The sequence below is a fragment of the Eubalaena glacialis genome, chromosome 2 (genome assembly GCF_028564815.1).
Source record: "Eubalaena glacialis isolate mEubGla1 chromosome 2, mEubGla1.1.hap2.+ XY, whole genome shotgun sequence".
In the NCBI taxonomy this organism is placed as follows: domain Eukaryota; kingdom Metazoa; phylum Chordata; class Mammalia; order Artiodactyla; family Balaenidae; genus Eubalaena; species Eubalaena glacialis.
The window spans coordinates 51,366,339-51,390,760 of record NC_083717.1 but is presented as its reverse complement, the minus strand read 5'-3'; the positions used below and the strand labels follow the sequence as shown (position 1 = coordinate 51,390,760).

Here is a 24,422-nt window from a genome sequence, read left to right as displayed (position 1 = left end):
TGTTCCTAAGTAAAAGGTTAGAATGGATACTGGATATGCAACTTGCAATTCTCTCATACTCAGTTTTTCCATCTGTAAATTGGGGATTATAATAATACCTACACATACTGTTGTTGTGTTACCTGGTACTCAGGAAGGGCTCAATATACATTAGCTCAACTACTGGTTATCAAGAGAGAATGAAGTGGAAAATGCAAATAACGTTGGCATTACTATGAAAATAGTTTTGACCTCACAGACCTCCTGAAAAGGTCTCAGGAATTCCCAGAGTCCCTAGACCACACTTTGGGAACCGCTGCCTTAGAGAATCAGATAATTCTTGCACAGGCCTGCTAACCAAGCTGAGACTTGGTTAGCACTGAGAGGATACACAGCCATCCTTTTGCCTTTATGAAGTTTGGACAATTTTTGTTAACAGACACGACCATCGAAGCTCTAGCGAAATCTGTAGTGCTCTTTTCTGTGTATATCTTTGTTTTTGCCCATCTTCCCTCTAGAAATGTAAGCCCCATTAGGACTTGCCAGCTTTAATTCCTACTGTGCCCCAGTGCTCGACACGCAGAGATTCATTGATATAAGCTTGACAATGTTGAACTTTACCCAAGCCATGTGTTCCTGGAAAGCAATGAAGGTTAAGACCAACCTCCCAAACTTTTTGTGTTCTGGAAAATGGCTTATTGCAAAGAACCATCCTTCCTTCCCCATATGACTTAGAGAAGACTCACAGATGCCCCCCTTGTTTATCTATGACAAGGTCAGAAACAAATTTCTTTTCTTTGCCTCATAAATGATGAGCTGAGCCTCTTGTCCCCATTGGTCAATTAGAAAAAAATGCTTGTTAACCAAACTTGCATTAAGCCTCTCTCCGTCATCCAGGCCCCTGAATGAACTTTGGCCCAGCCTCAGCCTGAGCCAGCATACAGTCCCACCTGAGAATAGGCTGGATTTACCATCCAGTCCTGCCACCCTTTTATCCCACTTCCCCACACCTGGTTCTTTCTAGTCTTGTTTATTCCTCTTTATAAAAGAGCAACCCTTTCTGCCTAACTCTTAGATGCTTGCAGGCATTACAGACCTTCTCTCTATTGCAATAGTCCTCCTCCCCCACTGCAACAGTCCCTTTCTCCTCTGGCAGTAATCCTTTTGAAGAAAGTCCCTCCTGAATCTGGATTTGTTTTTTATTGGACAGCTGAATGAAAGAAGCAACTATAACTGATCAGAGTGCGGCTATATTAATTCAGATTTGCAGGTTCTGTTCTGACTCCTCTCCCATTAATCACACTTTTAAATTCTGACTCCTAGGCTTGCCAAATCTACCAGGCCATGGCCAGGTGCTCTGGGCCAGACAGCTGGGCCTTTGGAATCAAACATAGAAGGACCTGGATTTTGGTGCTGTTACTTCCTTCCTGTGTACTTTACTGAGGTCGCTTAATGTCTCTCCTATTGAACCACTATTTAATGAGCACCTACTAAGTGCAAGAACTGAATTGGGCACTGGGAGTGGTGAGCAAAACAGAGATGATAATTAGGGGCAGGAGGATTCTGGCAATAAAACAAGTAAATCAAGCAGGAAGTGCAATGAAGAAACAAATTGATCTGCCAGAACACGGAGGGAGCACACATGCATATAGGGTGGACACTTGCTGAGAAGGTGACTTGTCTGAGGCCTGATGGTCAGAAGGTCTAGCCATGCCAGCAGCTGAGAGAAGGACATTCCTGTGAAGGGCCAGAGGTGGGAGATCTGGGTGTTTAAAGGCCAGAGAAAAGTGGGGCGTGGCTGAAAGGAACAGGTAGAATGGCAGAGACTGCGCTGGAGCCCTCACACCACCCTGGACTTTGTCTGCCAAGATAAAGAACTTGACTTTTATTCTAAGTGGGATGGAAAGCCATAGAAGGGGTTTCTGAGATCTTATTGTTTTAATCCTTTTGCTTTGTTGTTTAATTTGATTGCTAGTGAGGGTTAATTTCTCTTCCCTGATAGCCATTTGTGTTCTGCTTCTGCAGAATTGTGTACTCATGCTCTTTATCTATTTATCTACTGGAATCTTAGTGTGTTTCTTATTAATTCAATGAGGTCTCTCTCAATTAAGGATTTTAATCTTTTGCAGTTTTAAACTTTTGTGCTTCAGTGTGTGAAAGAGTTCATCCACCACTTTTAAGCTTAAGGAGTCCTCTGCCATCTGACACTTGATAAATTATGTTTCCTTGGTCCGTGTTTGCGTGGTTCAGTGTTTTACATTGGTGGACTTTTCTTTTTTATCCTCTTGGGCGGGGCGCGGCGGAGCAAACTCCTCCTGTGTTCAGGCCAGAGAAGGCTCAGGATGCGGAGACCCCTCACCCTCCTAGACCGAGCCAGAGGGGCTCCTTCTCCGCCGGAGGCCTCAGCTGGTGACACCCACTCTACTGGGTATCTGAGCTCTCGTTACAGACCATGGACATAGGGTGCGGTGAAAAAGCCGAGGCTCAGCGGAAAGCTGGGAGGGAGACTTTAAAGTGTTTAATAGCCTACAGCAGAGGCACAAACTGCAGCCAGAACCAACCGGTGCAGCAGCTGCAGGTAGGCTGGTGTGGCGAGCGCCAGTCCAGGAGCTGAGGCCCCGCCCCAGACCCAGGGCGCCGCCCCCATCCCCGCCCGGGGGCCTCGCTCCCCGCAGGTCCTGTGCTGACCTCTCAGCACTGCCCGGCTCGCCCCAGTCCCCGCCCACCGCTGATTTCATTGGCTGCCTCGCCGTCCCCGCCCCCGGGAACCTGCTGATTTCCGCAGCCAATCGGCAGGCGCAGCAGCGGCGGCTGCGGCCGGTCTCGGCGCATCCGGGACGCTGAGGTACGCGGCCTGCGGGAGAGGGGCTGCGTGGGCCTGTTGCGGTGCTGCGGCGTCGCCCAGCTTGTCGGCTGGGCGGCGAGCCGCCACTCCTGGGTGTCTGAGGTCACCGTCCTGCAGCTGGAGGTGCAGCGTCCCAGACCGTCGAGGACTGCCGCGAGATTTCTGGGGTGGAGGTCAGAGGTCGGAGGTCGTGCCTTTGTGGAATGTTGGGGCCCCACCCGTCTAAGCATAGAGGCGGGCCGCTCTCGGTTTTTATAGTCAGCTCCCTTTCGCGGAAGGAGCTCCGAGGGAAACTGAGGCCTGCGAGCTGCCGGGGCTCCTGGCAGGCGCTGAGCTCCGACGGGAAGGTCCTCCCGAGCTCGGGCCGCCGCAGGTGACCCTCGGGCACCCGGAGAGCCGCCTCCTCCCTCCCTCCTCCGGGCCGGCGGGGCCCCCGGAGTGCGGGGAGGGGTCTGGGGCGAGGTGGGGGGGGTCGCTCCGTGGCCACGCTGTCCTGAGGGGGCCGCCCCTCTTTCTGGCTCCGAAGAAACCCGGTGCCAACTCTTTTTGAGGCTGTCGTTCCCGGGTTGGAGAGTTCATGTCTGGAAGTTCATTCGAGCAACTTGGAGAGGGGAAAGGCTTGTATTGTGGCTTCCGCACTGGTCGGGAAGTGAAAATAACCAGACACGGGGAGGTTCTGAAGGCCAAGGGACCTGTGAGAAACCGGACGAATTTCATAGTTTGACAGAAATCTTCCCCCAGCTTGCCTCACATGTTATATAATTCAAGTCGTTTCAAAATCAAGAGTATTTAGTCTCATAGTTCTTCTAAGTAAGTGTCCTTAGTCTTGACCTTAAGTGAAGCTACTTTGGAATGCTTGAAGTGTTGAGCAAGAATTTTTTTGTACAAAGGTTCTGTGCAAGGAAGGAAGTTGGGAACAGTCTTTACCTCTCATCGCAGTGATCCCAGCTGCTTCTTTATTACTCTGGGACCAAAAAGAGAAGTTGTTTATCTGCATATGTGGGTTTTGGGGAGACATAGCTATGGATGAGGAATAAGGGGAGAAGAAAGAGGACTCTCTTGTTTTCTGCGCAAAAAGTATGCAATTAGAAAAAAAGAGTGTATTTATTTGCCTATCTCTCTCCCTTCATCTCAGCCAGCGTAAACACGTTTTGACATTTTTTGTGCCGATGGTATGTGTTGAGTATTTATATTAGGGAAAGGAGTCATCTCTAACAACAAGAAGACACTTATCTTCAGTGTAGCCACAGAGGAATGAATATGCCTTGTGTGGAATTAACCCTGGGGTTTGGTTTTCAGTTAAGAAAATGAGGCAGAAGGAAGTGTTAACCAAGACCTTCCAAGGCCCAGCCGTGGTCTGTAGGACTCCGACCAGCCACATTTACATGTTTGAGAATGGTGTTGGGGACTCCGGGGACTCCTCTGAGGAAGAGTCCCACCAAGAAGCTCTGCGGCCCCGGGGCAAGGAGCGCCAGAAGAAGGGTGCCCACCACCCTCACCAGCCAGGAGCAGGGGACATGGTGCTGCTGCAGCGGGAGCTGGCCCAGGAGGACAGCCTCAACAAGCTCGCTCTTCAGTATGGCTGCAAAGTAAGAAACCCCACAGGTGAAGGCGCCACCTGCCCTTCAGCCCCTGCGTTTAGAAGAACAGAGGAGCTCACTGAAGGGTGGGGACCCTTTCTGACCCCAGAGGTGGTTGGAAGAAGCCTGCTCTAGAGTAAAGGATACCCCTGTCTAGCTAGAGATGGAAGGCAGGTGGAAGTACCTTCCGTTCCTCAGAGAGAGAGGGAGTCAGGAATTTCAGGTGACAGGGCAGTTCCCTCTCTGCACCTCTTCCTTGTCCCTCCAAAATGAAATTCTGAAACCTTTTTCTTTGTTCTTTTGAGCACATTTTATTTAAGACATAATGGGGCCAGAGATGCCACGCAGAGTTTATCCAAGATTTCTTTGGTATGCTTGCTTTTTTTTTTTTTTTTTTTTTTTGCTACTTTTCTTTTTCTAAACCTTTCTTGCTGGTTGTAGCTTATTTGATTGGTAAAGTTTTGCCTTCTCTCTTTTAGAACTGCATGATCTATCCTTTGTATGCTGTGTATCTATATAACCCTGTTTCTCTCTTTAATTATATTTTTAGCATTCAGAGTGATTAACAATGGCAAAGTAAGTAGGAAGGTATTTATTGAATTGCTGCATTTTCTCCTAGACAGAAACTATTTCATTTTGCTAGCACTGTGCTGCTACTTTCTATGACTTTCTCTAAGGCTATATAAGCTACTTATTTAAAAAAATCTTTTCATCCTTGAAGGGTCTGTCATTTACCTAACAAGGATCAAATGACTCAACATGTTGTGTGGAGGTGTTGTTTCCCAGAGAAATAAACTGGTCTCCAGGGACACATAGTGGTCTGTAAACTGTACTGAGATTTATATTTGACTCTTATAATCAGCTTCTGTAGACATACTGTATTATATGGTTTATAGAGCAAGGGCTGAAAACTGAATCCTCTCCTACAAAGACCTGAATAGATGCAGTGGACTTCTTGGAACAGTGATGTTTAATAAATCCAAAAGGACTATATAATGTATCTAAGAAGTGATTAGCTTTCCTATTTGAAGTAAATAAATTTGATGTTAGTTTATTAGGATCAAAGACAAAAATATCTCAAGCACCTTAAGTTTCAGGATATAATAAATTAAAAATGTCCACCACCCCAATTCAATTAAATGATAAAAGCACTTGCTAAGTAATGAAAATAATGAAGATGATTGATTTGAATAAAGTCTGTTGGCTGTATTTACACTCTAGTTTAAGTGGACTTAGGAGTTAGAACCTTAGAGTCCATCTCTGATGCTTTTGGTAAGTTTTCAAACAATAACTTCAGGGAGGATCTATCTTTGACTTATATTTCCCCCTACTTTTTAAAAATTAAGGTTTGATTATGAGAGGAATTTGTCATAACTTTGTTACTTTTTAAAACTCACAGTCGTGTTCCTTTCTCCTCAAGTCCTAATATTGGAATAGAAGATTTCAGTCTATAGTTTCCAAGTTGATGCATATTCTCTGCATGTTTCTAATGAAAAGAAGTGTTGTGAAATCCTTGAAGTGAATTAACTCTAGGTCGCTTTTATTTTAAAAATAAGTTTATAGGCCATACAGTACTTCTGGGAAAGAAAACGTCGTATAATCATGAGGGCACACCTTTTAAAATGTTGTTACAGGTGAACTAGGTTCTAGTGTTTGTAGAGCTGGCTGAGGCTTTGTGTTTGCTGAATGCTAATGTCTACTACAGCTACTAAATTAAGTTCTGATGCAGGAGAGAGTCACCCAGATGGGGGCACTGTTCTCTCAAAAGTTAAATGTAGCAAGGGTACAGCCTTCTTTTACCATGATGTGTTTCACCTAAAAGCATTTTGTTGAAGGCACACTTTAAACAAAGTCTTGTCCAAAACTAGTCTTGAGTTGTTCAAACTTGTAAGTCTATAAAAAAAATCTTATGATTAAGCTATACATTAAGGCTGAGTTAATGCCAAAAAACGAAGTTATTCAGCCTAAACTAAATTTTGTGTGTAGGTACAGTTTTCCAGTGTTCATCAGATTCTTAAGCTGTGTGGGCTTGGACCATCACCCAGAAAGGTTAAGCACCACTTTTTGGATATTAGTTTTAAGGAGCTTTACATCATTTCATGATGTTTGTCTTCATGGCTTCCCTAGGTTGCAGATATCAAGAAAGTCAACAACTTCATCAGAGAACAAGACTTACATGCTTTGAAATCTGTTAAGATTCCAGTGAAAAACCACGGGATCCTAACAGAGACCCACAAAGAACTCAGACCCCTCCTGAGCTCATCTACAGAGACCAGAGTGACCTGCGAGGAGCAGCCAGACCCAGACAGAGCAGCTGTCAGTGCCGGTGCCTCGTCTAACCCACTGACGGATTTCTTTAAGGGCATTGACCAGAATATTGAGCATGCAGTGCAGTCAGAAATCTTTTTGAGTGAAAGTTACTGCATAGAGACCTCCAGTCAGCCACTGCTTCCGACTCTTCCGAAGATACCTACAAACGGTGCAGACTGGGGAATTCAGAGATGGAATGCTGTTTTTATCATGCTTCTGATTGGAATTGTTTTACCAGTGTTTTATTTGGTCTATTTTAAAATACAAACTACTAGTGAGATCCCTAGTATCTTGAATACAACTGCTGTCCCTAATGGCTCAATGGCAGTGAGTGCAGTTTTAGGGCAATCTCCCAAATTAGCGATTCCATTGCCAACCATTCCCTCTTCAGACAGCCAGTTCAGTCAGACCACCCACGGGGAGAACTAGCTCTTGTTGTTTCTAAGGAATTAGGGCAGCACTTGGGCTCCTAATGTGCATCAGCCGACATTGGCCATATCTTAGCGTGCTGCATTTTTTTTTCTGTGACATATGGACACGTTACAGAAGCCACCATCATGTCAATCACACTCATCATGGGGAATAGACTCGCCTGATCCAAGGCTGCGGGAGCCAAAACACCAGCATCCTCAACCTCCTACATCCAAAGAGGAGCGGCAGGAGAGACATTTACACGTGACAGATGCTGTTCCTTGAAGGCATTTAGTGGACTGGCCATGAGTGTCTTCACAATAGCACTGTGTAGGTCCCTAAGCTGGACGTGCTTGGAGGGAGATGAATGGCCTTGGCAGATGGACCTGCAGTATGGGAGCCCCTGGTATCAGCTTTGGTTGTCTGGATGTTTGCTTTGTCCCCTGCCTGCTGTGGAGGAGTGACTGGCTCTGACAAATGATGTTTTGTGTCCCCCCAACAAAGGTGTTGTGCAATAGCGATGGGATGTCACCCTGTTTCAGAGTGTGACACATGACAGTTGTAATAAGCCCTGCTTCACATTTGCCCCCTCAGACAGCCTTTTTGAGGCAATGTCATATCTAGAATTTAAAAAGCCCTAAATCTAAATTGCTATAACACTGAGAAAATAGCAGTTCTGTTCCTCGTAATTTTAGAGCTCCTTAATCTGACACACAGGCACGTTTGAAGCACTTCCTGGCCAGGACATTTGGAGGCCATGGCCCAGTTTCACCTGAGGAGCATTTCTACAGTGATTGCTAACTGGAGTCCCCAAGTCAGCATTCTTGGAAGGATCTCTTTCTGGTCAGTGTCTGGAGTGGAGTAGGTATAGGGAGAAGGATGAGTGCCTATCACCGAGGTCCCAACATGTGACACTTCTAAGGCTGAACAGTCATCAATTCAGCTTTTGCTGGCCCCTGTATGTGTCTGGAAGAGTGGTACAGGGAGAATGGGCTTGCTTCCTGCTGCTTCCTTGACTCCATCCTTAGGACTTCTAGAGCCACAGAACAGGAACGGGGCTCAGTCACTTTTCCTTGGGTGAATACAATGTAGCTCATAATGTTAAAATATTGAACACTTAATGGAGGGCCTAGAGGTGACCCTTGCTGTGGAAGACTGTAAGAAGAGGGGCCTGGGGGTTTGCCCGTCTCCTTCTATGACAAGGCAACAGTGGTGCTAAGTTCAGAGGCTCGTGGAGGGCATGGGTTGGCCTCTGAGACCTTGCTGGTGGAGCAAGGGTGAATGGGGTGAGGGCAGGAGCCTGCCTCGGTCCCTTGGAGGAGTGGAAATTGGCCAGGGTGGCTGGTGGCTCAGCCTTAGGGAGGTCTGTCTCCAGGGAGGAAAACATGCTGCTCTTGGGTTTTAGGCAGGTTTAAGACATTTGACACATTCAGCCTAGAGATCAATTTAAAAGAGCTCATCATGTAAGAGGAGGGGAATGTGGCGGACAAGTACGTGAGGTGGGCTTCCAGTTTCTTTCCCCTCTCAGTTATGTGAAAAACTATTTTGCCCTGGGTTCAATTAGCAAATTTAAATTATCTTCAAAATTAAATGTTTTCTTCAAAAGCAAAATGGTCTTCAGGATAAAATGAACTTGTCAGCCTTTGCTACAGGAAATGTTTTGATCATGTAAATGCTTTTCCAGCCAAACGTTTGTGTGCACTGTGCCCCTGAGGGCCACAGGTTTCTCTACCCATTTGTCACCATTAATTTCGCCAGGCAGGACTCAGACTCTCATGAGAAAATGACTTTTGCCAGGCAAAGAATGAATATCTGTATACTTTTTTTCAAATGGAATAAAATAATTTCTTCTGTGAAGGAAAATTGATTCCTCCTTTTTAATAAGGGAGTTGGTAATTCAGAGTTAAAAGATGTGGGATGATGTTGGAGAAAAGGGAAGTGTCCATGTCCAAGGGGTGAGGCCTGCCCAGGGCTTGGGCCCAAGGTTACCCTAGCAGGTGAAGAACAAGTAGTAACAAGTACAGTCTTGCTGATTGGTCTGCATAACATACTTTAAAACTTTTATTAAGGAGACTTCCTTGGTGGTCCAGTGGTTAAGAATCCACCTTCAAATTAAGGGGACAAAATCCCTGGTTGGGGAACTAAGATCCCACGTGCTGGGGGGCAACTAAGCCTGTGTGCTGCAACTGCTGAGCCCACAAGCTCTGGAGCCCATACGCCACAGCTAGAGAGCCTGTGTGCCGCAACTACTGAGCCTGAACGCTCTGGAGCCCGCATGCCACAACTAGAGAGCCCGTGCACCGCAACTGCTGAGCCCAGGCACTGCAAAGAAGAGCCCGTGTGCCACAACAAAAGATCCTGCATGCCACAGAAAAGATCCCACGTGCTGCAGCTAAGACCTGACGCAGCCAAATAATAAATATTAAAATTGTTTTAGGTATACATAAGAGATACCATGGAGCTCATTTTCTATATATTTTACTGCATTTTTAGTGTGTTTTGGGAGTTAATGTTGTAAAGGAATAATTAGATTTGTTAGATAGTCTTCAGTCCTTTTTGTTGAACTGTAGTGCCTAATATTGCAAAAGCCTAGGGAATCTGTCATCAGGCAAATGATGCTCCCATTTTACTCTGGGGAGACAAGGCTGCAGAAACTAAGCAGAAGCCTCAGGGTCACCCAGAGCAGGACTCCCCAGCCACAGCCATGACACAGCCCCTCCTCAGCAATCTAGTTCTTTACATTGCCTCTGCATTAATTGTGAAAGCCTGAGTTTGAGGGAGAACGCTATGTGCCCTGAGATGATGGCTTATAGAGGGGATTTTAACATTTTTTCCTAGTTTTATTGAGATAAAATTGACATACAGCACTATATAAGTTTAAGATGTACAGCATAATGAATTGACTTAGATACACTGTGAAATGATTACCACAAGTTTAGTTAACATCCATCATCTTATGTAGATACAAAAAAAAAAAAGAAAGAAAAATGTCTTTTTCCCTTGTGATGAGAACTCAGGATTTATTCCCTTAACAACTTTGATGTATACCATGTAACAGTGTTAACTATAGTCCTCATGTTGTACATTACTTCCCTAGTACTTATTTATCTTATAACTGGAAGTTTATACCTTTTGACCACATCTTCCAATTTCCCCTCCACCTCACTCCCTGCCTCTGGTAGCCACAAATCTGATCTCTTTTTGTACGAGTTTGGTTTTTTTCTTTTTTCTTTTTTTTAGATTTCATATATAAATGAGATCATACAGTATTTGTCTTTCTCTGACTGACTTATTTCACTTAGCATAATGCCCTTAAGATCCGTCTGTGTTGTCCCAAATCCTCCTGTGTTGTCCCAGGATTTCCACCTTCTTTATGGCTGAATAACATCTGTGTGTGTGTGTATGTATGTATCACAACTTCTTTATCCATTCATCCCTTGATGGACACTTAGGTTGTTTCCATGTAAACGAATGCTGCTGTGAACATGGAGGTGCAGATACCTCCTTGACATAGTGTTTTCATTTACTTCAGATATATTCCCAGAAGTGGAATTGCTGTATCATGTTGTAGTTCTGTTTTTTAATTTTTTGAGGAACCTCCATACTGTTCACCATAGTGGCTGTACCAATCTATAATCTCACCAACAGTACACAGGGGTTCCCTTTTCTCCACATCCTTGTCAGCATTTATTATCTCTTGTCTTTTTGATGTTAAGACGTTCTGATTGGTGTGAAGTGGTATCTCATTGTGGTTTTGGTTTGTATTTCCCTAATGGTTAGTGATGGTGACAGCTTTTCATGTACCTGTTGGCCTTTCATATCTTTCTTCATTAGAGAAATGTCTATTCAGGTCCTTTGCCCGTTTTTAATTAGATTATTATTATTTACTTATTTATTTTTTGCTGTTGAGTTGCAAGTTGTTTATATATTTTAGATATTAACCTCTTATCAGATATGTGGTTTACAAATATTTTTTTCCCATTTTGTAGGTTATCCTTTCATTTTTGTTAATGGTTTCATTTGCTGTGCAGAAGCTTTTTACTTTGATGTAGTCCCACTTGTTTATTTTTTATTTTGTTTGTGCTTTGTCATATCCAAAATATCATTGCAAAGACTGATATCATGGAGCTTACTGACTATATTATTTTCTAGGAGTTTTATCGTTTCTAGTCTTACAGTCAAGTCTTTAATCCATTTCAAGTTAATTTTTGTGAGTGGTGTAAGATAGGCATCTACTTTCATTCTTTTGCATGTGAATATTCAATTTTACCAGCAGTATTTATTGGAAAGACTGTCTTTTCTCCATTGAGTATTCTTGGCTCCCTTGTGAAATATTGCTTGACTGTATATCACTGGGTTTATTTCTGGGCTCTTGATTCTGTTCCATTGGTGTGTGTCTGTTTTAAAGCCGTTACCATACTGTTTTGATAACTAGCTTTATAATATAGCTTGTAATCAGAAAATGTGATGCTACCCACTTTGTACTTCTTTCTCAGGATTGCTTTGGCTATTCAGAGTCTTTTGTGCTTCCGTATAAATTTTAGTGTTGTTTTTTTCTACTTCTGTAAAAAATGCCATTGGAATCTTGATAGGGATAGCATTGAATCTATAGATGGCTTTAAGTAATATGGAAATTTTAAAAATCATCCAATCCATGAGCACAGGATAGCGTTCCATTTATTTGTATCTACACTTTATTTCATTGATGTCTTGTTTTGATACTTTTCAGTTTAGAGATCTTTCATGTCCTTGGTTAAATTTATTCCTAAGTATTTTATTGTTTTTGATGCTACTGTAAATGGGATCATTTTCTTTATTTCTTTTTCAGATAATTCATTGTTAGTGTATAGAAACACGACTGTTACTTTTGTATCTTGGAACTTTACTGAATTTGTTCATTAAATCTAACAGTTTTTTGTTGGAGTCTTTAGAATTTTGTATTGACATTTTTATTTCTTCTTTTCCACTTCTCATACTTTTAATTTCTTTTTCTTGCCTGATTGCTCTGGGTAGGATTTCCAGTACTATATTGAATAGGAGTTTTGAGAGTGGACACCCTTGTCTTGTTCCTGACCTTAGAGGAAAAGCTTTCAGCTTTTCACTATTGATCATATTATCTGTGGGCTTGTCATATATGGTCTTTGTTATGTCGAGTTATGTTCCTTCTATACCTTATTTGTTAGGAGTTTTTTTTTTTTTTTTTTTTTTTTTTTTAAACATCTTTATTGAAGTATAATTGCTTTACAATGGTGTGCTAGCTTCTGCTTTACAACAAAGTGAATCAGTTACACATATACATATGTTGCCATATCTCTTCCCTCTTGCATCTCCCTCCCTCCCACCCTCCCTATCCCACCCCTCTAGGTGGTCACAAAGCACCGAGCTGATCTCCCTGTGCTATGCAGCTGCTTCCCACTAGTTATCTATTTTACATTTGGTAGTGTATATATGTCCATGACACTCTCTCACCCTGTCACATCTCACCCCTCCCCCTCCCCATATCCTCAAGTCCATTCTCTAGTAGGTCTGTGTCTTTATTCCCATCTTGCCACTAGGTTCTTCATGACCTCTTTTTTTTTTTTTTTTTCCCTTAGATTCCATATATATGTGTTAGCATACTGTATTTGTTTTTCTCTTTCTGACTTACTTCACTCTGTATGACAGACTCTAACTCCATCCACCTCATTACAAACACCTCCATTTCATTTCTTTTTATGGCTGAGTAATATTCCATTGTATATATGTGCCACATCTTCTTTATCCATTCATCCGATGATGGACACCTAGGTTGCTTCCATGTCCTGGCTATTGTAAACAGAGCTGCAATGAATATTTTGGTACATGACTCTTTCTGAATTATGGTTTTCTCAGGGTATATGCCCAGTAGTGGGATTGCTGGGTCATATGGTAGTTCTATTTTTAGTTTTTTAAGGAACCTCCATACTGTTCTCCATAGTGGCTGTATCAATTTACATTCCCACCAACAGTGCAAGAGTGTTCCCTTTTCTCCACACCCTCTCCAGCATTTATTGTTTCTAGATTTTTTGATGATGGCCATTCTGACCGGTGTGAGATGATACCTCATTGTAGTTTTGATTTGCATTTCTCTAATGATTAATGATGTTGAGCATTCTTTCATGTGTCTGTTGGCAATCTGTATCTCTTCTTTGGAGAAATGTCTATTTAGGTCTTCTGCCCATTTTTGGATTGGGTTGTTTGTTTTTTTGTTATTGAGCTGCATGAGCTGCTTGTAAATCTTGGAGATTAATCCTTTGTCCGTTGCTTCATTTGCAAATATTTTCTCCCATTCTGAGGGTTGTCTTTTGGTCTTGTTTATGGTTTCCTTTGCTGTGCAAAAGCTTTTAAGTTTCATTAGGTCCCATTTGTTTATTTGTGTTTTTATTTCCATTTCTCTAGGACCTGGGTCAAAAAGGATCTTGCTGTGACTTATGTCATACAGTGTTCTGCCTATGTTTTCCTCTAAGAGTTTGATAGTGTCTGGCCTTACACTTAGGTCTTTAATCCATTTTGAGTTTATTTTTGTGTATGGTGTCAGGGAGTGTTCTAATTTCATACTTTTACATGTACCTGTCCAATTTTCCCAGCACCACTTATTGAAGAGGCTGTCTTTTCTCCACTGTATATGCTTGCCTCCTTTATCAAAGATAAGGTGACCATATGTGCGTGGGCTTATCTCTGGGCTTTCTATCCTGTTCCATTGATCTATATTTCTGTTTTTGTGCCAGTACCAAACTGTCTTGATTACTGTAGCTTTGTAATATAGTCTGAAGTCAGGGAGCCTGATTCCTCCAGCTCCATTTTTCGTTCTCAAGATTGCTTTGGCTATTCGGGGTCTTTTGTGTTTCCATACAAATTGTGAAATTTTTTGTTCTAGTTTTGTGAAAAATGCCAGTGGTAGTTTGATAGGGATTGCATTGAATCTGTAGATTGCTTTGGGTAGCAGAGTCATTTTCACAATGTTTATTCTTCCAATCCAAGAACATGGTATATCTCTCCATCTATTTGTATCATCTTTAATTTCTTTCATCAGTGTCCTATAATTTTCTGCATACAGGTCTTTTGTCTCCTTAGGTAGGTTTATTCCTAGGTATTTTATTCTTTTTGTTGCAATGGTAAACGGGAGTGTTTTCTTAATTTCACTTTCAGATTTTTCATCATTAGTATACAGGAATGCAAGAGATTTCTGTGCATTAATTTTGTATCCTGCTACTTTACCAAATTCATTGATTAGCTCTAGTAGTTTTCTGGTAGCATCTTTTGGATTCTCTATGTATAGTATCATGTCATCTGCAAACAGTGACAGCTTTACTTCTTCTTTTCCGATTTGGATTCCTTTTATTTCTTTTTCTTCTCTGATTGCTGTGGCTAACACTTCCAAAACTATGTTGAATAATAGTGGTGAGAGTGGGCAACCTTGTCTTGTTCCTGATCTTAGTGGAAATGGTTTCAGTTTTTCACCATTGAGGACAATGTTGGCTGTGGGTTTGTCATATACGGCCTTTATTATGTTGAGGAAAGTTCCCTCTATGCCTACTTTCTGCAGGACTTTTATCATAAATGGGTGTTGAATTTTGTCGAAAGCTTTCTCTGCATCTATTGAGATGATCATATGGTTTTTCTCCTTCAATTTGTTAATATGATGTATCACGTTGATTGATTTGCGTATATTGAAGAATCCTTGCATTCCTGGAATAAACCCCACTTGAACATGGTGTATGATCCTTTTAATGTGCTGTTGGATTCTGTTTGCTAGTATTTTGTTGAGGATTTTGGCATCTATGTTCATCAGTGATATTGGCCTGTAGTTTTCTTTCTTTGTGACATCTTTGCCTGGTTTTGGTATCAGGGTGATGGTGGCCTCGTAGAATGAGTTGGGGAGTGTTCCTCCCTCTGCAATATTTTGGAAGAGTTTGAGAAGGATAGGTGTTAGCTCTTCTCTAAATGTTTGATAGAATTCGCCTGTGAAGCCATCTGGTCCTGGGCTTTTGTGTGTTGGAAGATTTTTAATCACAGTTTCAATTTCAGTGCTTGTGATTGGTCTGTTCATATTTTCTATTTCTTCCTGGTTCAGTCTCGGCAGATTGTGCATTTCTAAGAATCTGTCCATTTCTTCCAGGTTGTCCATTTTATTAGCATAGAGTTGCTTGTAGTAATCTCTTATGATCGTTTGTATTTCTGCAGTGTCAGTGGTTACTTCTCCTTTTTCATTTCTAATTCTATTAATTTGAGTCTTCTCCTTTTTTCTCTTGATGAGTCTGGCTAATGGTTTATCAATTTTGTTTATCTTCTCAAAGAACCAGCTTTTAGTTTCATTGATTTTTGCTATTGTTTCCTTCATTTCTTTTTCATTTATTTCTGATCTGATCTTTATGATTTCTTTCCTTCTGCTAGCTTTGGGGTTTTTTTGTTCTTCTTTCTCTAATTGCTTTAGGTGCAAGGTTAGGTTGTTTATTCGAGATGTTTCCTGTTTCTTGATGTAGGCTTGTATTGCTATAAACTTCCCTCTTAGAACTGCTTTTGCTGCATCCCATAGGTTTTGGATCGTCGTGTCTCCATTGTCATTTGTTTCTAGGTATTTTTTGATTTCCCCTTTGATTTCTTCAGTGATCACTTCGTTATTAAGTAGTGTATTGTGTAGCCTCCATGTGTTTGTATTTTTTACAGATCTTTTCCTGTAATTGATATCTAGTCTCATAGCGTTGTGGTCGGAAAAGATACTTGATACGATTTCAATTTTTTTAAATTTACCAAGGCTTGATTTGTGACCCAAGATATGATCTATCCTGGAGAATGTTCCATGAGCACTTGAGAAAAATGTGTATTCTGTTGTTTTTGGGTGGAATGTCCTATAAATATCAATTAAGTCCATCTTGTTTAATGTATCATTTAAAGCTTGTGTTTCCTTATTTATTTTCATTTTGGATGATCTGTCCATTGGTGAAAGTGGGGTGTTAAAGTCCCCTACTATGATTGTGTTACTGTCGATTTCCCCTTTTATGGCTGTTAGTATTTGCCTTATGTATTGAGGTGCTCCTATGTTGGGTGCATAAATATTTACAATTGTTATACCTTCCTCTTGGATCGATCCCTTGATCATTATATAGTGTCCGTCTTTGTCTCTTGTAATTGTCTTTATTTTAAAGTCTATTTTGTCTGATATGAGAATTGCTACTCCAGCTTTCTTTTGATTTCCATTTGCATGGAATATCTTTTTCCATCCCCTCACTTTCAGTCTGTATGTGTCTCTAGGTCTGAAGTGGGTCTCTTGTAGACAGCATATATATGGGTCTTGTTTTTGTATCCATTCAGCCAGTCTGTGTCTTTTGGTGGGAGCATTTAATCCATTTACATTTAAGGTAATTATCGATGCGTATGTTCCTATTCCCATTTTCTTAAATGTTTTGGGTTTGTTATTGTAGGTCTTTTCCTTCTCTTGTGTTTCTTGCCTGGAGAAGTTCCTTTAGCATTTGTTGTAAAGCTGGTTTGGTGGTGCTGAACTCTCTCAGCTTTTGCTTGTCTGTAAAGGTTTTAATTTCTCCATCAAATCTGAATGAGATCCTTGCTGGGTAGAGTAATCTTGGTTGTAGGTTTTTCTCCTTCATCACTTTAAGTATATCCTGCCACTCCCTTCTGGCTTGCAGCGTTTCTGCTGAAAGATCAGCTGTTAACCTTATGGGGATGCCCTTGTGTGTTATCTGTTGTTTTTCCCTTGCTGCTTTTAATATGTTTTCTTTATATTTAATTTTTGATAGTTTGATTAATATGTGTCTTGGTGTGTTTCTCCTTGGATTTATCCTGTATGGGACTCTCTGTGCTTCCAGGACTTGATTAACTATTTCCTTTCCCATATTAGGGAAGTTTTCAACTATAATCTCTTCAAATATTTTCTCAGTCCCTTTCTTTTTCTCTTCTTCTTCTGGGACCCCTATAATTCGAATGTTGGTGCGTTTAATGTTGTCCCAGAGGTCTCTGAGACTGTCCTCAGTTCTTTTCATTCTTTTTTCTTTATTCTGGTCTGCAGTAGTTATTTCCACCATTTTATCTTCCAGGTCACTTATCCGTTCTTCTGCCTCAGTTATTCTGCTATTGATCCCATCTAGAGTATTTTTAATTTCATTTATTGTGCTTGTCATCGTTTCTTGGTTCCTCTTTAGTTCTTCTACGTCCTTGTTAAATGTTTCTTGCATTTTGTCTATTCTATTTCCAAGACTTTGGATCATCCTTACTATCATTATTCTGAATTCTTTTTCAGGTAGACTACCTATTTCCTCTTCATTTGTTAGGTCTGGTGTGTTTTGACCCTGCTCCTTCATCTGCTGTGTGTTTTTCTGTCTTCTCATTTTGCTTATCTTACTGTGTTTGGGGTCTCCTTTTCACAGGCTGCAGGTTCATAGTTCCCGTTGTTTTTGGTATCTGTCCCCAGTGGCTAAGGTTGGTTCAGTGGGTTGTGTAGGTTTCCTGGTGGAGGGAACTAGTGCCTGTGTTCTGGTGGATGAGGCTGGATGTTGTCTTTCTGGTGGGCTCGTCCACGTCTGGTGGTGTGTTTTGGGGTGTCTGTGGCCTTATTATGATTTTAGGCAGCCTCTCTGTTAATGCATGGGGCTGTGTTCCTCTCTTGCTAGTTGTTTGGCATAGGGTGTCCAGCACTGTAGCTTGCTGGTCGTTGAGTGAAGCTGGGTCTTGATGTTGAGATGGAGATCTGTGAGAGATTTTCGCCGTTTGGTATTACGTGGAGCTGGGAGGTCTCTTGTGGACCAGTGTCCTGAAGTTGGCTCTCCCACCTCAGAGGCACAGCCCTGATGCCTGGCTGGAGCACCAAGAGCCTTTCATCCACACGGCTCAGAATAAAAGGGAGAAAAAATGGAAAGAAAGAAAAAAAGAGGATAAAATAAAATAAAATAAAGCAATTATAATAAAAAATAAGAGAAAAAATTATTAAGAGTAAATTTATTAAGAAAAAAAATTTTTTTTAATTTTTAAAAATAGATTTATTAATTTTTTATACTAAAAATAAGAAAAAAATTATTTAGAAAAAATTTATTAAGAAAAAAAATTTTTTAATTTTTTAAAATAAAAAATATGAAAAAACTTATTAAAAATTTTTTTTAAAAATAGAAAATAAGGAAAAAATTATTAAGAAAACATTTATTAGGGAAAAAAAAATTTTTTTAAGCCAAAAAAAAAAAAAAACGGACGGACCTAACCCTAGGACTAACGGTGAGAGCAAAGCTATACAGACAAAATCTCACCCAGAAGCATACACATCTACACTCACAAAAAAAAGGAAAAGGGGAAAAGTTAATATATCCTGCTCCCAAAGTCCATCTCCTAAATTTGGGATGATTCGTTGTCTATTCAGGTATTCAACAGATGCAGGCACATCAAGTTGTTTGTGGAGCTTTAATCCGCTGCTTCTGAGGCTGCTGGGAGAGATTTCCCTTTCTCTTCTTTGTTCCTACAGCTCCCGGGGTTCAGCTTTGGATTTGGACCCGCCTCTGCATGTAGGTCCCCTGAGGGCGTCTGTTCCCCGCCCAGACAGAACGGGGTTAAAGGAGCAGCTGATTCGGGGGCTCTGGCTCAGTCAGGCCGGGGGGAGGGAGCGGTATGGAGGAGGCGGGGCGAGCCTGCGGCGGCAGAAGCCGGCGTGACGTTGCAGCAGCCTGAGGCGCGCCGTGCGCTCTCCCGGGGAAGTTGTCCCCGGATTACGGGAGCCTGGCCGTGGCGGGCTGCACAGGCTCCCGGGAGGGGCGGTGTGGAGAATGGCCTGTGCTCGCCCACAGGCTGTTTGGTGGCGGCAGCAGCAACCTTAGCGTCTCATGCCCGTCTCTGGGGTCCGCGCTGATAGCCGCGGCTCGCGCCCGTCTCTGGAGTTCGTTTAAGTGGCGCTCTGAATCCCCTCTCCTTGCACGCCGCGAAACAAAGAGGCAAGAAAAAGTCTCCTGCCTCTTCGGCAGCTGCAGACTTTTTCTCGTGCACCCTCCCGGCTAGTTGTGGTGCGCTAGACCCTTCAGGCTGTGTTCACGCAGCCAACCCCAGTCCTCTCCCTGGGATCCGACCGAAGCCCGCGCCTCAGCTCCCAGCCCCCGCCCGCCCCGGCGGCTGAGCAGACAAGCCTCTCGGGCTGGTGAGTGCTGCTCGGCGCCGAGCCTCTGTGCGGGAATCTCTCCGTTTTTCCCTCTGCGTCCCTGTTGCTGTGGGATCCGCGCTGATAGCCGCGGCTCGTGCCCGTCTCTGGAGCTCGTTTAGGCGGCGCTCTGAATCCCCTCTCCTTGCGCGCCGCGAAACAAAGAGGCAAGAAAAATTCTCTTGCCTCTTTGGCAGCTGCAGTCTTTTTCCCGGACTCCCTCCCGGCTAGCACCGAAGCCCGAGCCCCAGCTCCCAGGCCCCGCCCGCCCCGGCGGCTGAGCAGACAAGCCTCTCGGGCTGGTGAGTGCTGGTCGGCACCGCTCCTCTGTGCGGGAATCTCCGCTTTGCCCTCCGCACCAATGTGGCTGCGCTCTCCTCCGTGGCTCCGAAGCTTCCCCCCTCTGCTACCCGCAGTCTCTGCCCACGAAGGGGCTTCCTAGTGTGTGGAAACCTTTCCTCCTTCACAGCTCCCTCCCACTGGTGCAGGTCCCGTCCCTATTCTTTTGTCTCTGTTATTTCTTTTTTCTTTTGCCCTACCCAAGTACGTGGGGATTTTCTTGCCTTTTGGGAGGTCTGACGTCTTCTGCCCGCGTTCAGTGGGTGTTCTGTAGGAGCAGTTCCACGTGTAGATGTATTTCTCATGTATCTGTGGGGAGGAAGGTGATCTCCGCGTCTTACTCTTCCGCCATCTTGCCCCCAACCTGTTAGGAGTTTTTATCATGAACAGATGTTGTATTTTGTCAGATGCTTTTTCAGAATCTATCGAGATGATCACATGATTTTTATCCATTTCGTTAATGAGGTGTATCACATTGATTAATTTGCAAATGTTGAAACGTTTTTCAATCCCTGAAATAAATCCCACTTGATCATGGTAAATGATCCTTTTAATGTGCTGCTGAATTTAGTTTGCTAATATTTTATTGAGAATTTTTGCATCTGTAGTTAACAGGAACACTGATCTGTAGTTTTTTTTCTTTTAGTGTCCTTTTCAGGACAGGTTATGCTGGCCATGTAAAATAAGTTTGGGAGTTTTCCCTCTTCTTTGATTTTTGAGAATAGTTTGAGAAGGATTGGCATTAGTTGTCCTTTAACTGGTTGGTAAAATTCACCAGAAAAGCCATCTGGGCTTTTCTGTGTTAGGAGGTTTTTGATTACTAATTTAATCTCCTTACTAATAGTTGGTCTGTTCAGATTTTCTATTTCTTCCTGATTCAGTGTTGGTAGGTTGTATGTTTCTAAGAATTTTTCCATTTGTTCTTGGTTGTCTGGTTTGTTGGCATATAGTTGTTCATAGTAGCCTCTTATGATCCTTCATATATCTTTGTATCAGTTGTAATGTCTCCTTTTTCATTTGTAGTTTTATTGATTTGGGTCCTTTCTTTTTTCCTTGGTTAGTCTAGCCAAAGATTTGTCAATTTTGTTTATCTTTTCAAAGAAACAGCTCTTAGTTTCTTATTACCTTTTTAGTCTCTATTTCATTTAATCTCCTCTAATCTTTATTTCCTTCCTTCTACTAACTTTGAGCTTAATTTATTCTTCTTTCTGTAGTTCCTTGAGGAGTAAATTTAGGTGGTTTATATGAGATCTTTCTTATTTCTTAATGTAGGTGTCTATTGCTATGAATTTCCCTCTAGGACTGCTTTCCCTGCATCCCATACATTTTGGTATGTTGTGTTTCCATTTTGGTTTGTCTCAAGAAACTTTTCTATTTCTCTTTTAATCTCTTTTTTGTACCATTGGTTGTTCAGGAGAGTGTTGTTTAATTTCCATGTATTCAAGAATTTTCCAGTGTTCTTCCTGTAATTGATTTCTAGTTTTATACCATTGTGTTCAGAGAAAATACTTGGTGTGATTTCAGTCTTATTGAACTTGCTACGACTTGTTTTGTGACCTAACCGATGGTCTTCCTAGAAAATGTTCCATGGGTGCTTTGAATGTGTGTTCTGATGTTAGATATAATGTTCTCTATATATGTCTTAGATCCATCTATAGCATCATTCAAATCTGCTCTTTCCTTACTGATTCTCTGTCTGAATGATCTATCCATTGTTGAGTCAGGTATTAAAGTCTGTGACTGTTATTGCATTGTTGTACTTTCTCCTTTTAGCTCCGTTTGTTTTTGCTTTATGCATTTAGGTGCTCTGATATTGGGTGCATAAATATTTACAATTTCATATCTTCTTGATAGATTGAGCCCTTATCATTAAATAATGACTTTCTTTGTCTCTTTTTACTATTTTTAGTTTACCCCTGCTTTTTTTTTGGTTTTGGTTTACTTGAAATATCTTTTTCTGTCCCTTCACTGTCAGTCTATGTGTGTCTTTAAGGCTAAAGTGAGCATCTTGTTTTTGTTTTTGTTTTTTATCCATTCAGTCATTCTGTCTTTTGATTACAGAGTTTAATCCATTTATGTTTAAAGTAATTATTGATAGGTAAGGACTTACTATTGCCATTTCATTAATTGTTTTCAGACTGTTTTGTAGATCCATTTTTCCTTGCTTCTTATCCTGCTTTCTGTCTTTTTTCGTGTTTTGCTGTCTTTTGGTACCATTATGCTTTGACTTATTTATCATGTTCTTTTGTGTGACTACTATAGGTTTTTTCCTTGTGATTACCATGAGGCTTACATAAAATATCTTAAAATTATAACACTCTTTTAAACTGATGAAAACTTAGCTTTTATAGGATTTTTAAAGTTTACACTTTTACTTCTCCCCCTCACATTTTAGGTTATTGATGTTAAAGTTTACATTTTTTTATATTGTGTAAACCAATAACAGATTATTGTAGTTATGGTTATTTTTACTACATTTGTTTTTTAACTTTTAAACTAGAACTGCAAGTGAATTACATGCCATTACCATATTACAGAATCTAACTTTGACTATATATTTACCATTACCAGTGAATTTTATGTTACCTTCCTATGTTTTAATGATGTTAATTTGTGTCCTTTTACTCTCACTCAGAGAACTCCTTTAGCATTTCTTGTAAGACAGGTCTAGTGGTGATGAACTCCCTCAGCTTTTGTTTGTTTGGGAGAGTCTTTGTCTCTCCTTTGTTTCTGAAGGACAGCTTTGCTGGGTATAGAATTCTTGGCTGAAAGATTTATCTTTAAATATTTTGAATATATTATTCCTGGCCTGAAAAGTTTTGTTTGTTTTCTTTTTAATTTTTTATTAAAGTGTAGTTGATTTACAATATTTGTGTACTTCAAAGTGATTCAGTTTTATATATATATATATTCTTTCTCATATTCTTTTCTATTATTGTTTTATTACAAGATATCGAATATAGTTCCCTATTCTATATGGTAGGACTGTATTGTTTATTTTTTTTAATAGATCTTTATTGGAGTATAATTGCTTCACAATACCATGTTAGTTTCTGTTGCACAACAAAGCAAATCAGCCATATGCATACACATGTCCCCATATCCCCTCCCTCTTGAGCCTCCCTTCCATCCTCCCTATCCCACCCGTCTAGGTCATCGCAAAGCACTGAGCCAATCTCCCTGTGCTATGCTGCTGCTTCCCACCAGCCAACTATTTTACATTCGGTAGTGTATATATGTCGATGCTACTCTCACTTCGCCCCAGCTTCGCACTCCCACCCCATGTCATCAAGTCCATTCTCTATGTCTACCTCTTTATTCCTTCCCTGCAACTAGGTTCATCAGTACCATTTTTTTCTTCTTTTAGATTCCATATATATGCATTAGCATATGGTATTTGTTTTCCTCTTTCTGACTTACTTCACCCTGTATGACAGACTCTAGGTCCATCCACCTCACTACAAATAGATCAGTTTCGTTTCTTTTTATGGCTGAGTAATATTCCATTGTATATATGTGCCACATCTTCTTTATCCATTCATCTGTCGATGGACATTTAGGTTGGTTCCATGTCCTGACTATTGTAAATAGTGCTGCAATGAACATTGTGGTGCATGTCTCTTTTTGAATTATGGTTTTCTCAGGGTATATGCCCAGTAGTGGGATTGCTGGGTCATATGGTAGTTCTATTTTTAGTTTTTTAAGGAACCTCCATACTGTTTTCCATAGTGGTTGTATCAATTTACATTCCCACCAACAGTGTAGGAGGGTTCCCTTTTCACCACACCCTTTCCAGCATTTATTGTTTGTAGCTTTTTTGATAATGGTGATAATGGCCATACTGACCGGGCGTGAGGTGATACCTCATTGTAGTTTTGACTTGCATTTCTCTAACAATGAGTGATGTTGAGCATATTTTCATGTGCCTCTTGGCCATCTGTATGTCTTCCTTGGTGAAATGTTTATTTAGGTCTTCTGCCCATTTTTTAGCTGGATTGTTTTTTTTTTCATATTGAGCTCCAAAAGCTGTTTGTATATTTTGGAGATCAAGCCTTTTTCTGTTGTTTCATTTGCAAATATCTTCTCCCATTCTAAGGGTTGTCTTTTTGTCTTGTTTATGGTTTCCTTTGCTGTGCAAAAGCTTTTAAGTCTAATTAAGACCCATTTATTTATTTTTGTTTCTATTTTGGCTACTCTAGGAGGTGGGTCAAAAACATCTTGCTGTGGTTTATGTCAAAGTGTGTTTTTCCTCTGTTTTCCTTTAAAAGTTTTATAGTGTCTGGTCTTACATTTATGTCTTTAATCCATTTGGAGTTTATTTTTGTGTATGGTGTTAGGTAGTGTTCTAATTTCATCCTTTTATGTGTAGCTGTCCAATTTTCCCAGCACCACTTATTGAAGAGGCTGTCTTCATTGTATATTCTTGCCTCCTTTGTTGTAAATTAGGTGCCCATATGTGCATGGGTTTATCTCTGGGCATTCTATCCTGTACCATTGATCTATATTTCTGTTTTTCTGCCAGTACCATACTGTCTTGATTACTGTAGCTTTGTGATATAGTCTGAAGGTGGGGAGCCTGATTCCTCCAACTCCGTTTTTCTTTCTCAAGATTGCTTTGACTATTCGGGGTCTGTTTTGTTTCCATACGAATTGTAAGATTTTTTGTTCTAATCTTGTGAAGAATGCCATTGGTAGTTTGATAGGGATTGCACTGAATCTGTAGATTGCTTTGGGTAGTATAGTCATGTTCACAAGATTGATTCTTCCAATCCAAGAACATGGTATATTTCTCCATCAGTTTATGTCATCTTTG

At 41.2% G+C, this 24,422-nt stretch overlaps 1 protein-coding gene across 3 annotated transcripts; it reads left to right on the top strand.

Moving 5' to 3' along the window:
* The first annotated feature begins 2,779 nt into the window (after positions 1-2,779).
* Positions 2,780-8,973, top strand: LYSMD4 (LysM domain containing 4). Of its 3 annotated transcripts, none has more exons than XM_061181814.1 (3): positions 2,780-2,824; positions 4,124-4,413; positions 6,532-8,973. In XM_061181814.1, the coding sequence occupies exons 2-3, from the start codon at positions 4,132-4,134 to the stop codon at positions 7,141-7,143; spliced, it is 894 nt and encodes a 297-aa protein (XP_061037797.1). In that variant the 5' UTR covers positions 2,780-2,824; positions 4,124-4,131; the 3' UTR covers positions 7,144-8,973. The 3 variants fall into 3 exon arrangements, with proteins under 3 accessions (XP_061037797.1, XP_061037798.1, XP_061037799.1); XM_061181815.1 differs by lacking the exon at positions 2,780-2,824 and adding an exon at positions 2,919-2,997; XM_061181816.1 differs by lacking the exon at positions 2,780-2,824 and adding an exon at positions 2,926-3,004.
* Positions 8,974-24,422: the final 15,449 nt, after the last annotated feature.

Coding starts and splice junctions, on each gene's coding strand:
- LYSMD4 (XM_061181814.1), top strand. CDS start 4,132: ATGAGGCAGAAGGAAGTGTTAACCAAGACCTTCCAAGGCCCAGCCGTG. Junction 4,414..6,531: donor CTCTTCAGTATGGCTGCAAA/GTAAGAAACCCC, acceptor TGGCTTCCCTAG/GTTGCAGATATCAAGAAAGT.